At 41.3% G+C, this 15838-nt stretch overlaps 1 protein-coding gene and 1 long non-coding RNA gene across 2 annotated transcripts; one reads left to right on the top strand and one right to left on the bottom strand.

Annotated features, from left to right (window-relative positions):
- Positions 1-1373: 1373 nt before the first annotated feature.
- mfsd14a2 (major facilitator superfamily domain containing 14A2) lies at positions 1374-15798 on the bottom strand. The gene is made up of 12 exons (XM_020109538.2): positions 15483-15798; positions 12791-12886; positions 10527-10589; positions 9868-9995; positions 9263-9377; positions 8864-9082; positions 8558-8671; positions 7428-7499; positions 6396-6508; positions 5141-5238; positions 4746-4903; positions 1374-4651 (listed from the first exon to the last, which is right to left on the bottom strand). The coding sequence occupies exons 1-12, from the start codon at positions 15564-15566 to the stop codon at positions 4439-4441; spliced, it is 1473 nt and encodes a 490-aa protein (XP_019965097.1). The 5' UTR covers positions 15567-15798; the 3' UTR covers positions 1374-4438.
- On the top strand, positions 8866-9722 carry LOC138405036 (uncharacterized). The gene is made up of 2 exons (XR_011238692.1): positions 8866-9102; positions 9229-9722. It is a non-coding gene; the product is annotated as an uncharacterized lncRNA (long non-coding RNA).
- Positions 15799-15838: the final 40 nt, after the last annotated feature.

Raw genomic sequence — 15838 nt, 5'->3', positions numbered from 1 at the left:
GTAAAGAGTCTTATCATCATCTCCTCTATCCCAGGTTAAGACCACATAACACCTGCTGCTCCACTTGGACACTTTTGCGTACATCATCATATTACAGCAGAGAGAGAGAGAGAGAGAGAGACGGTGAGGGAGAAGGCTTTAAGATTATTCTCTATTATGTTCTCTAAAGGAAATGTCGTATTATAGAGAGAGAGAGAGAGTTGGCTGGTAAGTCCTCGCTGTTTGTGGAGGAAAATTAATCCTCCAATTTCAAGAGAGAGAGAAAGTGATGAGAAAGCACCTTCGATCTCATGCAGGGGGCATTTCAAGCACATGGAAAAAAAAGAAAGAAAAAAGAGCGATGACTGGGGAGTAATGAGCTTCATAAAGTTCCCCTGCTGCAGATGACATGAACATATAAAAATGAGCAACGTCAAGGTAAAAAAAAAACCCAACAGAAGAAAACTAAATGTAGACATGAGTGAACACTTCAGTGCAGAGGGGAGTAGAAATTTAAACATATTCAAAAGTAAACTATTACTGACAGAGCTCGTAAATCATCACGACACAATCTGTGTGCTACAGTTTGACAGCATCTTGTAAACACTTGTTCAGTGGTAAACAGGACGACAGCCTTGTTATGGATTCAGCAGATCAAAATTTCAATCCCATTTAACCATTATATCAGTAAGTATATGAAAGACATCACTTAAAACCATTTGGGATTATGAGGGAAATAAATATTTAAGTCTATGTAACAGTACTTCCCCAGGGCACATAATATTTCCTAATGATATAGTTAATGGATTATTTAACATGAACTGCAGCAGAGTGGACAAATGGATTAAAAATCTCTACTTCACATAAAGGTCCACCGCCTCCGACAGGCTAAAGAATATATAAAGACATATTTTTCCTTTACAGGCATTTTTTTTTTTTTTTTTGAGTTAAGTGAAATCAATGCTTTTGGAGACTTATTTAAAACCTGCAGATTCCCTGGACAGATGCCCGCATGTGGTTTTAATAAAGAAAGGCTCAGACCACAGAAAGTAAATGAGCTTAGGTCTGTGCATTAATAACGGCTGAGTGTATTGTTGACAGTGTGTAGGTAGTAGAAAGCATTAGAGCCACAAAAGATCTCAGAAACTGCAGGATTACCAACGGAAGGAGTTGGAGAATTAAACAAAAAGTCTGGTGTAATGAACAGTGAGTAAAAGCTAAAAGGATGCTGTTTATAATTAAGCGACTTTAGCAGCCATTAGATTTAGGATTAGAATCCTTGTTTTAAATACATCACTGCCAAGATTATTATAGGGTTACTGCTGACACACCCTTCTGCTCTCACATCAACATATGGTGCACACCCCCAACACCCACAAAGGCAAATGCAAACATTTAATTGTACAATAAACCTTTAATAAATAGTTTGTCATTAGTTTCCCATATTTACATAATAACCACCATTTACTTATGTTGCCATACTCATTTCTTGGCTAAATTTAGGCACACAGAGAGGGGGGTTCAGGCCACAAACCACGTCGTACTAAAAACAGGAGTGGCTAGCAGGTAAGTCTTGAGAAATAGATCATAATTGCACCATACAACCAAATAGACCAAGAGGTGGTCGTCTCCTTGAGCAGTTAAATATATACATTTACTGTACGTACAGGTGGTTTTTGTACATTTACAGTCATCTGTGGGAGGGAATTGTATGAGTGCACGTGGGGCTGGTGCAGAATCTTACCAATTTCTGAAGGATCTGAATTTTCTGTGTTGGTCCAATAAATGATGCATTAAAAAAAAATAAAGAATGTGATATTCAGAGATTAAATCAAGAGTAACAGCCTCTGGTTTAGTAACACCCCCTCTGAAATAATAAAAACTATGAAACAGGTGAGTGGAAACGTCGAGGGCGTAGCGGTCAGTGTGTACAGCTTGGATTCGGACATTCAGTGACTCTGAGCTGATCAAATGTAACCAACCATGGTGAAATGCTTGTTATTAATTGAAGACCGAGACTGAAAACGCAGACAGATGTTTGGTGATTTACCATCTAGCCACAAAGATTGTTAAATTTGGATTAAGTTTTAGAAGTATAAAAAAAAGTTAAAACTTAAATCTTCAGCCAAAGAAAATTAAGACAAATATCTAAATCAGTCACAAACACACACACACAGTATGAAAAAGCAAACCAAAAATGTTTTGGCACAAAACACATGATGCACATTTCACTTCAGAGATGTTAAGCAGCGTGAAGTCCACCGTTAGCTACGACTTAACCAGACCAGGATGTAATTTGGTTGTTTAAATGCACTTGAGGCATTTTCAAATTAACTGTTGAAAACCGAGATGGGAACAATTTACTGTTAACAGTCTGAACAAAGGAAACACAGCGTCACTGGTGTGAAAGCACCAAAAACCAGACGCAGCCGAGATCAGTCGGGTACAGAGCTGCAGCTCAACCTGGGGCGAGGGAAGTGACGGAAGTGATGGCAGCAGCAGCAGTAGACAGATGACTCAGAGCAGAAAAATAATTAAAGATTCTAATCATGAAAACTACCACACACTGAATGTTGCTTCTTCTTTATGTTTCTAAAATTTAGATTGATTTTTGTTTGATAGATTATGTCTAAAGATAAACTGATCATAATATATTATAAACTCTAAATTTATCGATTCTCATCTGAAGATCTAAGAACTAAAGGTTTAGTATCGACTGGAGCCTGAAAAGGATTTGTTGTTAGAGTGTTTAATTGAGTGGTTTCATTTTATGAATAATGATACGCTGATGTTTTAGCAGTTAGCTTTAGCAGTTTATTAGATTGGGAGCCCTGTTATTTTAAGTTTGAATAGATTAAAACAAATATAAAAGAGAAACTGATGTTTAATTTTTAACCTCAAAAGAAATTAACTGCTGTTAAAAGACAAATTCTGCAGCTGATACATCTGCCAATACTGAAGCAGCTATTCTTTCTCTCGCCTACAGGAGGCGCTCTGCGGCCCTGCATCTACTGGTGTGAACTGCTGCTGCTGCTTCATGTCCTATGGGTGATGCAGGTTGAAAGTGGGATAACAGCGCCCCCCGATGGAGAATCTGCAGTCTATTGAATGTGGGTTTCAGAGTTTCAGGCCAGTTTAAGTTTCTACCACAGGAACAGTTGGGGAGATGTGCTGCGCCCTGTGACGACTGAACAGCATCGAAAACGTCAGGGATAAAATGAAACCTTCAGTCCAAATCTTCGTCCGTTACATCCCAAACTTCCATCACTGATATTTTGTTTAACCTAATGATATTTAATTCAGTCTGCGTATTAACAGTCAGTGCCAACACTGACATGCTGATAGCGTCGCTCCAGCTCCTAATGGCTCCGAAGCTTTATAAATAAACCGTCACCCTGTCGGCAATAAAACATCAGCAAACTAAGTAACAGGAAGGACGTGAAAACAAAAAGGAATTAAAAGTGTGTAACGGCTCCGATGGGAGCGATAGCGTATGATTACAGAGCCTTCTCAGACCTCGGTCTTCATACAGGTTACGTAATATCTCTATATTTATATATCTTAAGTCACTTCAAGGCAACATTTGTTTCTTGAATAAAAACGTGAAGCACAACTAGCCTTCAGTTCAAACTGAAAAATATACAACCCAAACTGTACTACTAATCTAGAGAATGGCAAGTAAACATTGAAAAACAGTTTCAGCTAATAAAGTGGTCTCAGTTTCACACTCCTGTCTGTAAGAAGTGTGATGATTAAACAAAGTGTGGTCTTACGAAGCTTTATCTACGTGAACTGGTCGAACCTCTCCAACCCTGGTCTGCAGAGGCTCCTCTCTCAGGGGTACAGTTACTGTGCTTCCCCGCTGCGTGCGCTCCGAGGAAGAACCGTGCTCCCTCCTTGGAGCTGTGGCGGCTTCACAACAGAAGTTAACTTGTGTGAAACCAACAGAGAAGCGTCCGACTGTTTGTTGAGCTCCTGTTAGAACAAACAGACAGAGTTGCCGCTTCACTGGCTACAGATGAATATGAGGAATCACACGGGGATTTAGTAACGTACACTCCAACCCAAATCACTTCCCTTCTGTGTTGCACCAGTAGGGGGCGAGCTGCTGTATTCTCCACTTATTGTTTTATAGAAACCAAAGGGTCCAGCTCAACCAAGTCACACACACACCTTTCCACTGCAGCCCCCAAAAATAATAGACTCAACACACTCTCTGTGCAGGGTCGTTAGAGAGTCCTCAAAGTACCCTGCTCTTAAAAAACAATAGGGCTGCTAAGGAACGAGTGCCCACTTTTGTGCTGTGGACGCAAACACAGACACATTCACCTCTCAGCAGCACTCAGGTCTGATGTGTGCCTGAGGTACGAGCGTGTCCATGTGGTCAAATGTGTGTGTCTGTTCATTGTGCAGGGGTTTTGGGGGTGGAGTGAGGGTGTCTGCCCCTCCTTAGCTGAGGTTATACACTGCTGTCCTCCAGCAGAGGCTCCTTGCCCTCTGCCCCGCTGCCCTGGGGGCTGTGGGAGTGACTCTGTGCACCGTTGCTGTGCTTCTTGTAGGCGCCGGGTCTCGTGCCGGGGCCCGTGTGCTCTGGGATAAACAGGGCGACCAGCAGAGACAGCAGAACTGAGCATGCACCAAAGAGGAAGGGAGGACCGGGGATGATGGAACTCTGCAGAGGGGGCAAAAATATTCTGTTAAAGCACAGCTACAGCATCTGCAACATATTCTTTGTATTGTGTAAATGACTTTTCATTGATATTCACCTCATCAGTGGGGTTGGCCATGTTGAGTTTGGCACCTTTCTCAGAGCCGTCTGTGTCAGTCAGCTCCACATGGAACAAGTAGAAGACGAAACCGTAAAGCGCAGGACCCAAACCGTTACAGAGGCCCCGGATTCCTGTGATCATCCCCTGGACAACACCTACACACAGACACACACAAACATTAACACGTCTCACGGGTCCCACGTTTGATCATTCAGTCTGAAAGAGAATTTGTGTTGTTACAGGTCTTTATCATCTAAACTGATTCCTTACCAATTACTAAAACCAGGTGTTTGGAGAAAACAGTTTTATCCTCAGTTTGAGACTTTGGACAAGTATAGTTGTGGTGTCACATAACCCAACAAATAAATTCAAACAACCAGTTAGAAACTCACCTTGCTGGTCTGGATCTGCGTTACGGGACACGATGGCGCTGATCGCAGGGAAAGTGATACTGGACATGGCAGCTACGGCTCCTGCCGCCCACATCATCCTACAACCAACAGCATACGTTAGTTAAGGATACAAAACAAATCCTGTGCTTGCCGCTATTTACCCAGCATGACCTGCTTTGTCTGCCAACTCTGTAGCTCTTTAAAATGACCTCAACTGACTTCATAAAGCCTTCGGCAGAAAGTCTTCGCCAATTAAAATACCTTTCTGGACAAAAGACATGGCATGAGAGTCACGTTACAAAACTTGCTAACATACATGGCGTTTAGGGTGCGTGGAGAAATCACCTGGAAGAAAAAATAAATGCATTTAGTGCTACTTAAACTGGGAATAGTGGGCACAAAAGTTTTTTTGCCCACCTAAGTTTCAAAACATGAAAAATTATTCTAGCAAAAAAAATTATAAATAAGTAAATACAAAAAACTTCACAGATGATAAGAAAGAAAAAACTTGGTTGTGGTGCCTTTGCTCTTCAGGTCAAAACAAAAGGAGAAAAGTGGTTATAATCTTGATGGCACTGTACGTTTAGACAGTAAAGTAACATCACTATAGTGATCTCTTTCAACAAGTCTGAATTATCAGATTATAGCATCAATAACTAGTTGAGGTAATTCTGATTTGCTCCCTCTAGTGGTTTATTAAGGATAATAACCACAGTGAGACAAGCGCGAGTTCAAGTCTAAAACAGCATTGAAACACAGTATTCTAATAACTGTCAAATTCAAATATGTACATGCTAACTAGGGCTGGGGCCTAAACCACAATAAATTATTAAGCATAGTTCAAATTATTTTCCAGTTGTAGATTATGAATTTATCGGATCCTGTTTCACGTTTGTTGAAATATAGGAAAACGTTCCACTGAGCGATGGACAGGATAAATGTGCAGTATTTGACTCGAGTTGAATTAACCACCACGAGACTGTGGTATTGCATCATGCTACAGGAAATGCTTTGTCACCTTAGATTAACTTCCTCCATCATTTGAGATGCAATCTGCTGTGTGACTCCACTGTCTCTCTTTTACAATGCTCAACCAGGCCTGTGAGTCTGAGCTCCACAGATACATAAGTGATCAGTGATGGACATTTAAGGTACAAAAAAACCCTCATTCTTGATCAAACATTTCAACCACTTTCTATGTAATGTAAAGGTGTGTGTGTGTGTGTGTGTGTGTGTGTGTGTGTGTGTTACTAACCAGGGCTGAGAGCCGAAGCCGTACCACGCCAGCTGGAGGATCTGGAAGCCAAGGCCGAGCAGGATCGTGTTCTTGTTTCCTATTGAACGCATCAGAATCCCCAACACCACCGTCTGAGGAGGCAGTGCACAGGTTATATGAGACAGCTCCACAGGTATTAAGTAATGGAGCAAATAGTTGGACTCCGTTTTAATAGTTCACCCCCTCAAGTGTTAAGAGTTGCTGCTTTTCTTTGTCATCTGTGGTTGTGAACTGAATAACTTTGGGTTTGGCTTCTTTGTTTGGAGCAAAAAAAGAAGAAGAATTTTCTGTCTTCTATGATCACACATTATTCATCTATTATCTGTCATGGAAGTTTCTTTTTTCACCTGGTAAAAGCTTTGTGTTTTTCCACTTATACAAACTGGGGATGGACAGAGGGTTTGATATTGTGCATTGACTGCAAAGTGCTGACTCTTTCCGAGGGTTAGGGTTAACCCAAACTTAATTTAAAGCCGTTTTCAGATATGACTTGCGGTTACAATCTGGAGAATTGGCTACAGAGACTACCCACAGTTTCCTTTTCACACATGCAAAACGCAGCGCAAGGTTCTTTGCAGACGCGTTTACAACAGCATTAAATCCTCTGCATTATTCAGGCTAGGTGGAGCAGCCGGTTGCAGCAGGCAGAGGCAGGAAGTGACATTAACTCCACTGCAGAGATCGCACGATTTGCTTTACAACACACAGACACGTGTTCACATATCGACTTCTCCTGGATTTCTACCGACTTCATACCAGGAGACCAGGCGGATTAATCAGCAGAAACGGCGGAGTGTCTGACTTGGACATTTGCGTTCACACATGCACATCCCCTGGAGAAAATACGGGGGAACTGCGGAGTTCAGTGCATGTCTGAAAGCAGCTTCAGACAGATTATTTAATAAAAATAATTGGTCAATAATTAATTCAAGGAAATGCACAATAAAAGAGAGAAAGATGATGACTCAGTATTACAGCATCAACAAACAGGAGGAGGATCTTCTCCAGTACCTGAGCTAGTATTGAGAGGATCCCCACTACAGCGATGAAGGCAGCCACTGTCTCTGATGAGAAGCCAATAACCTGAGGGAGAGAGCGTGTTACGATAACACAGGTTAGGACATGATCGTTCACGTAAAGACAAGAAGCAAGGATCCTCAAACACAAAATTAAAGAAAGGGGTTTGTTTGCAGCCTTTTGCGGACACTTGCTGCATCTAACAAGGAGGGCGTCTATTCTTCCTCTGCTACTTCTGTGGTGTATTTAGGTCAAATACGTTGACCTTCATTTCCTCCAATAAAGGCAGCAGCAGCAGGGACAGAGCAGCTTGTGCGAGGTGTATACAAAATATGACCATGAATAGGGAGAGATATCTAATAAAGCATTTTGGCAAAAAGATAACATGAGGGTGTGGTGAGAAATGTTAGCTCCAACACTCAGGGGGAATTTCTGTCCTTTTCAAGATGGATTGTGTCAGACTTGCCCGACTGGTTTAACTGACATTGTTTACACAGACTGAGAAGCCCTCAGTTCAGGCCGTTTGGAGAAAAGGGGGGGGGGGGAGTCACACCTTGTCAGTCCATCTCAGAGCTGCCAGCTGCTGCCAGTCTATTAATAAGCATCTGAATCTGTCCATTTCTGGCAACTTTGTGTTTTCAGATGCACTGGTTTTCCTGTGGTAACATTTTGCTGAGACACTTAATGAATTAGCTTGACTCCTTCAAGCACTGAAAGCAGCTGCTCAGCAAACCTGCAGACCTAATCTTAAAGCAACATATGGGGAAAGTGTGTGTTTGACAAATGTCCCCAAGTTGTTCTGAGGCTATTCCCAGAGCATTTCAGGTGCAATTTTTATATTAGAAACATTAAAGGCTAAAGTATTAACACATACAAGAGTCAAACATTATAATATCCTCTTAAATGAACCTTAACTCACCTTAAAATGTAAAAAAAAACAAAAACACACAACATCTTTGTTATTAGTATATGGTGGAGTATAAAACAGACAGAGTACGACGTGGTAGGAGTACAAGATGGTAGCAGGTGTTGTCAACATGTCTGAACAATGTTTGTCTGAGCAATCCAATCATTTCTTTGGCCTTTGGGGAATGAAGCAGTAAACAGGGAGAGCAGAGTTTTACCTGTCGGAGATAGAGGAAGAAGCTGGAGTATTGGCCGGCCTCTGGGAGGTAGGAGAGAAACACTGTGATACAGATGAGCAGCACCGTTGAGTCCTGGCCCACTTTACGCAGAGACTGGTCAAGAAAAAAGCAAGAACAGTTAGTCGCAAGAATTTAAACAGTTACACTGATGAGGTTAGGTATGGGCATTAAACTTTGATTTACATTACTCTTTATTTGTGTTTATCTTCAAACACAATGGGCTATACTGATATGACCTTAACTTGTGTATAAAACTTAAAATAATAGACTCTTCTTTTAACTCACAGCAAAGGGGTCTGCCTGTTCCCAGGAGATCGGCGCCCCCCACGACGCTGGCCTCATCTTCTCTGGCAGCGACTCCGGCACTGCCACTAGGATGAAGCAGATGTCGAGCAGGGCGATGGCCGTGGCGAGGATCACCACTAAGGTGTCTCCGTAGGCCACAGACAGATAGGCTCCAATGGCTGGACTGGTAACCAGGCTGGCTGCAAAAGTCGCTGATACCTGGATGGAGGAGAGCAGAGGTGACGTCAGCAAAACATGAGGCCATCAATATTTCTTTCATTGTATGGTTCTTTATCAACTGTTTTAGTCTCTATTGTAAAGTCATACAAATACTGATCTAATCATTCAGTGTTTATGTTTAACAGAATGGTGATCAGCTTTTCTCAGGTATCTTCTCACCAAACCATATGCTGTGCTCCTCTCATGCTCCTGCGTGATGTCGGCCACGTAGGCAAAGATCACTGAGAAGGTGACGGCAAAGACGCCGGACATGGAGATGACGGCAAAGTACCACCTGAAAGAAGAAATGAAATTGTCTTATCAGCAAAAACTAAATAACTAAAGTCAAACCTCTTTAAACTATACTTCATTTAAATCAGATATTTTAACGATGGCTTACAATGGGGTTAAAGCTTCTAATATCAAGTTACCAATATAACTTAATTATAACAAATATAATGATTTATTTTGTGACATTGTAGGGACATAGACTGATTCTATTCAACTAGAAAATGAGCAATCTCTCCCACACTTAGACCTGGTAAACTAGGTTATATTAAAAAGCTCTATCTGATTCTGAAAGCTTCCATCAATGATTTCAATAAAGTGCCCTGATGGTTTGTTGCTGATAATACACTAAGACATGCTGTGGCTGTGTTTCTTTTTATCGTCTGTCAAATTTAGGTTTAAGTAAACTTTCTTTTCACTGCATAATGTCCCATTGAACTGAAAACAAATACTCTGTCTCCACACTGTAAGAAGTGTAACTTTGTGCTTGCACTCACCATGGGCTGATCTTCATCAGTGGAATGGGTGCACATGTGAAGAAGACTGTTAGCAGCAGGAAAGACTTGCGTCCCCATACATCTGACAATGCCCCAATTAGAGGAGCACTCAGAAATGATAGTAGGCCCTGGGAGTGATAGAGAGATGGAGGAGGACTTGGGATTAGGGATGTCACATAAGAAATTTTGGTGCCACAAGAAGAGAATTTTTTTTTTTTTAACCGAAAACTGTAAATTGATAACTGAGAGAAGTTACCACTGAAAGGACATAGACAGAGATTGTGGTATAAGTACACACACTTTGTCAACACAGCCACTTTCTGAAACTGTGGACAACAGTTATTACAAAAAAACTGGTAAATCTAAAATAATTAAAAGATTTCCTCTCCAACTATATTTAGACACGCTCTCCTCCTCAAATCTCTCAGGATCCTTAACTGTTGGAAATGTGTTTCAGAAGAACTTTTGTTTCCAGCTGACTGACTGGTTACTCTACAGCTTCTTAGTGTTAACATGTAACTTAGCTAGTGTCAAACAGGACGTAACTTAACAAGAGCACACATGCTCAGAAAATCTGCCAAACAACACAACTCACAGGTTTCGTTACAATGGCGTCATGGGAGACAGAACTGCAGCGGGTTTTTACTGTTGTCTCTTACCTTGACACCATGAATAAGCCCATTCATCAGGAATGTGTGTTGAGGGAATGTTTGGTGTAATACCTGGAAAACAAACACAGATAAAAAGCACATGAAACCCTTTATCCACAGAGTCTGCATTATGTTTCCAACTGTGACCCACACTGGTTGTGTACTTTTAAAGGTTAAACAACTGTGAGGGCGCTGAGCAAAAATCTACTAATCTTACAAATGACAGAGGTTAGAAATTGAGAAATAAAACAATAGATTCTATCACTAAAGGCCGAAGACAGAAAACTAGAATTTTTACTGAGATGAAGAAATACAAATATTGGAATTTTTTTTCACAGGGCTTTGACCCACATGTTTAGAACTGGCACGTAAACTGAGTTACATGGTACAATCACACTGGACATAAACAAAACATTCCCACACTGCTGACCTGAATGTTGTATCACAGATCTGCAGGTTTCTATTTTTGGTGTACTGCTTCCTTCTAGCCAATCACAGCTTGAACATTTTCATGCCTTATACATTTAGTGAAAACAATTGTGAAACAGTCAGCAGGAGTGGAGCCATAGAGACTAGAATGAGTTACAGCCTTGTTCAGCACATTAGGAAGTGGCGGTTAAGACCTGGGTATTATCACATCAGACCCCACTTTTTTCAGAATGTCACAATATAAATACATCTTCTAACATTAAAACTTTTGTTATGAGGCAATATATCACTGCAGACTTAGAACCTCTCAGAGAGCCATGCTTAAACGTCACAAAGGCTAGACACCCTTCACATTCTATTTCTTTAAAATATTCACATTTTTTTATTTTGGAAACTGCTATTTGGAAATAGATTTACAGCAAAAATATTAAAGAGTAAATTAATTATAATGCTTTTATTAGAAAAATGTCAAAATAAAATTTAAATTTTTTTCCCCCATTGGCGAACATGTTTAGTTTACTGATGCTGTTCCACAAGCAGAAACCTCAATGGTTAAGTTTTTCAGTATATTTACAGCCAGACATGACATTCCTACATTATTTTAACTTTGTGGCAATACATAGGGGACAGTTTGTTTAGATGGTTAAAAATCTATGGGACGTTCAGTTCAAAGTCCATATTGTCAGTGTGCACTGTGCAGCAAGTATTGCATATAAGTGTCATTGACACTTGCGTGGGGACATGAAGCCTTTCATTTAATTCAGGACGGGGTCTGGTTATTGTTCAGTGGTAAAGAGGGAAAGCTCATGGCATGGCTGAGAATCCCCTCTTTTCCTTTGGGAGTCAGTTGCACACACACACACACACACACACACACACACACACACAGTGAATGCTCAGTGAAGACTGTTGCTGCTGGATACTAATGAAGCCGTGTGCTCACTGGGAGCAGTCCCTCTCATTTTCAGGCACCTTCTGATTAGTCCAAAATGCGCACGCACACATACACACATACACACACAAACACACAAATATGCATTACATAAGCCTGTCTGGTCCACATCATGTGTCTCACAGATGTTTGCTCATCATTTGTTTGATATACAAATTTCAACAAAGTAATTTTGCTTGTTCATAAAAACAGGCATATCAAAGAAAATGGATGGGAATTCTAGAAATACAGGGTTTGGCTAAATACTGGAAAGCTGAAAACTACCAATAAACTATTCCTCGCTGGTATGAAATAAAACATATCCTCCTTAAGTAATTTTTTACATCGCAAACAAAACATGTTGTTTAGTGGAAGCAATCACCTGTGTTTTAAAAAAAAAAATCAACTGATTATTATCTGATAGAAGCAGTTTCTTTAAGAACAGGTCACATTTTGGACAAAAAAAAACCCTCTGAAAAATACTGTTGGGAGATTCCTGTAGCAAATACTTGAACCCCACCACTCTGCAGAGCACTGAGGTGAATGTGTCGCGTGGTTTGCCTGGCATCTGTGCAGTGGCCTGACACCACAAACCAGTGACCCCCGTGATAAGCCTTTTCAACAAAGAACTGGTGCTTAGACAATAAAACTGTTTGATGCCCTTTTCATATTTCTCTGTCCATTAGAGCCTGGCAAAACATCTGCCAGCACACACGACCAAAAAAACAAAACCATGTCACCCAGGACGTCGCTCATTTGATTGGGTATTCAATTATTCATAGACACTGATTGGTCTTGACTGATTCAATAGGAAATGTCACTCGTTGGCTAGGATGTAGGCATATGAATATATATCAAACTTTTATGTCAATTTAGAAAAGGGTGTGTCTACGTGAAAGCAGGTGCAGCTTACCGTGAGCATTGGGGTGGTGAGGAGACCCCATGCAAAAAACTCCAGGAAGATGACCACCACGGCATGGTAAACACTGGGCTCACCGATTCCCTGAGGCTGGGTGGAGACAGACAGACACACACACAAAGGGGTTTAGCTGACAAGCATCAAAACAACAACATGCATCAAAGAGGCTGTTAGTGTTGGCACATTAACCTCAAACTGGGATCTATTTCAAGATGCTTCATGAATCTGTACATCAGCTGGCTGATCCTATGGAACAACCCAAGAGCGTGTAATGAAGTTGTGAAATACATTTTTCTTTTACTCTGAACCTTTAGAAGTAGTATCTGTACTGAGGGAAATGCTGATTAGAAATTACTCTATTACTTATTCTGACCTCTGTCGCATTATGATGACATGAATACCTTTTAAATTGCATTGCAATGTTCTATTTGGAGTTTTCAGTCTTTTAGGTCACCAACATAAAGCAGTTACCACCTTGCTTGACAACACGCTTTGGTTGTCAACAAGATGGAAGATGCTCATTTCTTAACACCGGCTTAAGGGAAATTTTTTGACAAGGGAATTTACCTTATTTCTGAGATGTTAGAATCAGACTGGCTGCCATTTCACTCAGTTTAGTTTATAATATATAATATTACAATTCTATTTGAATGGCTGTATACATTTTACACATGATCTGCAATTCAGAGGCCTGGAACCAACAAAAAGAGATAATGGAAGATGTGGTGTTGTTTTCTGTTGATGATCAGTTCTAACACTTCCTGTCTCCAGCAAACCACCACTGCGAGAGAGACAACATGGACATCAGTTATAACCTTATTCTGAGTATAGATTAAATGCGTTGACTGAGGGTAATTTATAAGGGTATAAACCAGGGAGAAGAGAAAAAAGTTTCTAGTTTAACCACACGCATGGTTTGTAGTTTCTGCTTGTGGGGAGAATGACATAGTCCACAGGAACTCTTGCCCTTTGGTTCCATGATAACTAACTATACAGTCACACCACCTGCTTAATGGAGAAAATGAGGAACCGTGTCTCATCGTATGAATGTTGCAACTTCCTCTCTATTGAATGGACGCCCAGCCACAATATTTCAAAATCGCATTTTGTTATTGACTAGTGAGCGTCTAAGCCTATTAGATGCAATGGCTGGATGTTGATAGTGAAATCTTAATGGCTGAGTGGTCAGAGCAAGCTGAGGTAATACAGTCGAGCAAAAACAATCTGAATTAAGGACCTCGTTGGAGTAGAGCCAGGTGGAGATGCTGACAGACTATCATCAGTGTGACTGGATCATTAGTGTGTGAAAAACACAAGTTTCTTGTTCCATTCACTATGTTTACAACTTTGTGTGCCTTCATATGGATATCCAGCAGGTTTGGTACAGCTGTCCAACTGGTTACATAAGCAACACTGCCATCTCACTGTATTTATAACAATCCTACCATACTCACTCGCTGCCCACTGCCCAATTTGGGACAATCCTTGCTTCCACCATCTAAATGACCTCTACAATCCTTGCCATAATATTTAGCTGCCTATTTTATCTGTTTATGAAGGAACTCTGACGAATTTAGTCACAGTATGTACTGGTCTCATCGTTGCTGTGTCACAGGTGTCACTGAACCGAGAAGGGGGTTAAATGTGTCAGGAACAACGGACCCAGGCTGATAATTAACCACACATCAGCACCATCGGGCTGTGAATAACCCAGCACATGCAGTAGTTAAACAACACGTTACATTAAACAGCTGATAGCTCCAGCAGTGACAGTCTGTGTGTTACTTGCCTGGGATGTTGACTTAAAACCAATGTTTGCTTATTTCCAACCAAACCCAGTGTTGAATAAAACGTTGCACATGCACCCACTAATACTGTAGTGCTGTTATTTACAATATGTATCCACGACAGATTATACTACATTACCACGTTTTTACAGTATATTCATCACATAGTCAACAACGGTGTCAATACTTTACTTTGTGTGCTCTTGTAGTTTGTATTCAGCCTTTGTTTGTCCCACAATTTTCCCAGAGTTATGTAAATTAACTGCACCAACACTGTAATTCCCCAAATAAAGAACCATCTATCCAACATATTCAACTAAGGGTCTGTTATCCGACAAGATACGTTGTCTCTCTCACACATTGTAGTATTTGCACAATATTTGCCTCGAACACTGTCAGTTCATCGTACCAGGGCAAAATAAATAAAATAACCCCAATTACCGTTCAACACATATGCTAGCGAGCTAACGTTAACCAAGCTCCTGTTTGTGCCTCGCCGTGCTACACGGACATTTTCAACAGGACCTGAACAAATCCAAAGTGTGGATAATATAAAGTGTTGGTTCAAGTTCGATAAAGTGAGGTGGACGGTGGCTGGATTACTGTGCGAGGGCGGCCGATGGAGAAAAACACAGCTAGCGGTTAGCCGAGGTGACGTGTAAACGACCAGCCAGCGCAGGCCGCTAACATTAACCAATGCTAGTTAACGGCTAGCTGTGTTAGCCGTTTAGCTAGGCGGTCCCAGCTAACGGACCTGCCGGGTACGAACCATCGAACGCCGCCTCACACTTCTGCGTTTTCTCGGAATAAACAGTGCTCGGGACTAACCCCGGCGGTCGACGGCCGGTGCAGCTCAGTGACAAGCTCAATCAGCGAAGATAAATAAATATTTAACTCACACTTCCTCCATCTTTTATTATAATTTTCTTTGCAAGAAGAATGCTGCGGTTCAGCCGCTTTTTCTTCTTTTTCTCCCCCGTCATTGTTAACTTATGTCCATTCTTGGTTGTCAGCGGGTCTTCGTCGCGCCTGTTGACAGAGAAAAGAACACACCGACTGGGCTACTTAGCTGACAACAGCTCGGCAGCTGGCTCCGGGCAACAGCTAGCAGTTAGCAGCGAGCTAACTGAACGATGATTTCTCATCCCCGCCTCACTTCAACACGACTTCCGCAACCAGACAAGAGCACCCGCCTCTTCAGTGCAACGCCCGTCGGCGATTGGTCGACTGATTGAAGCGCAAACCCCAAACTCCG

The sequence above is a fragment of the Paralichthys olivaceus genome, chromosome 16 (genome assembly GCF_024713975.1).
Source record: "Paralichthys olivaceus isolate ysfri-2021 chromosome 16, ASM2471397v2, whole genome shotgun sequence".
Classification (NCBI taxonomy): domain Eukaryota; kingdom Metazoa; phylum Chordata; class Actinopteri; order Pleuronectiformes; family Paralichthyidae; genus Paralichthys; species Paralichthys olivaceus.
This window is presented reverse-complemented; position numbering and strand designations above follow the sequence as displayed.

Coding starts and splice junctions, on each gene's coding strand:
- mfsd14a2 (XM_020109538.2), bottom strand. CDS start 15,566: ATGACGGGGGAGAAAAAGAAGAAAAAGCGGCTGAACCGCAGCATTCTT. Junction 12,887..15,482: donor TAATAAAAGATGGAGGAAGT/GTGAGTTAAATA, acceptor GTCTCCACCCAG/CCTCAGGGAATCGGTGAGCC. Junction 9,996..10,526: donor GGCTTATTCATGGTGTCAAG/GTAAGAGACAAC, acceptor TATCACTCCCAG/GGCCTACTATCATTTCTGAG.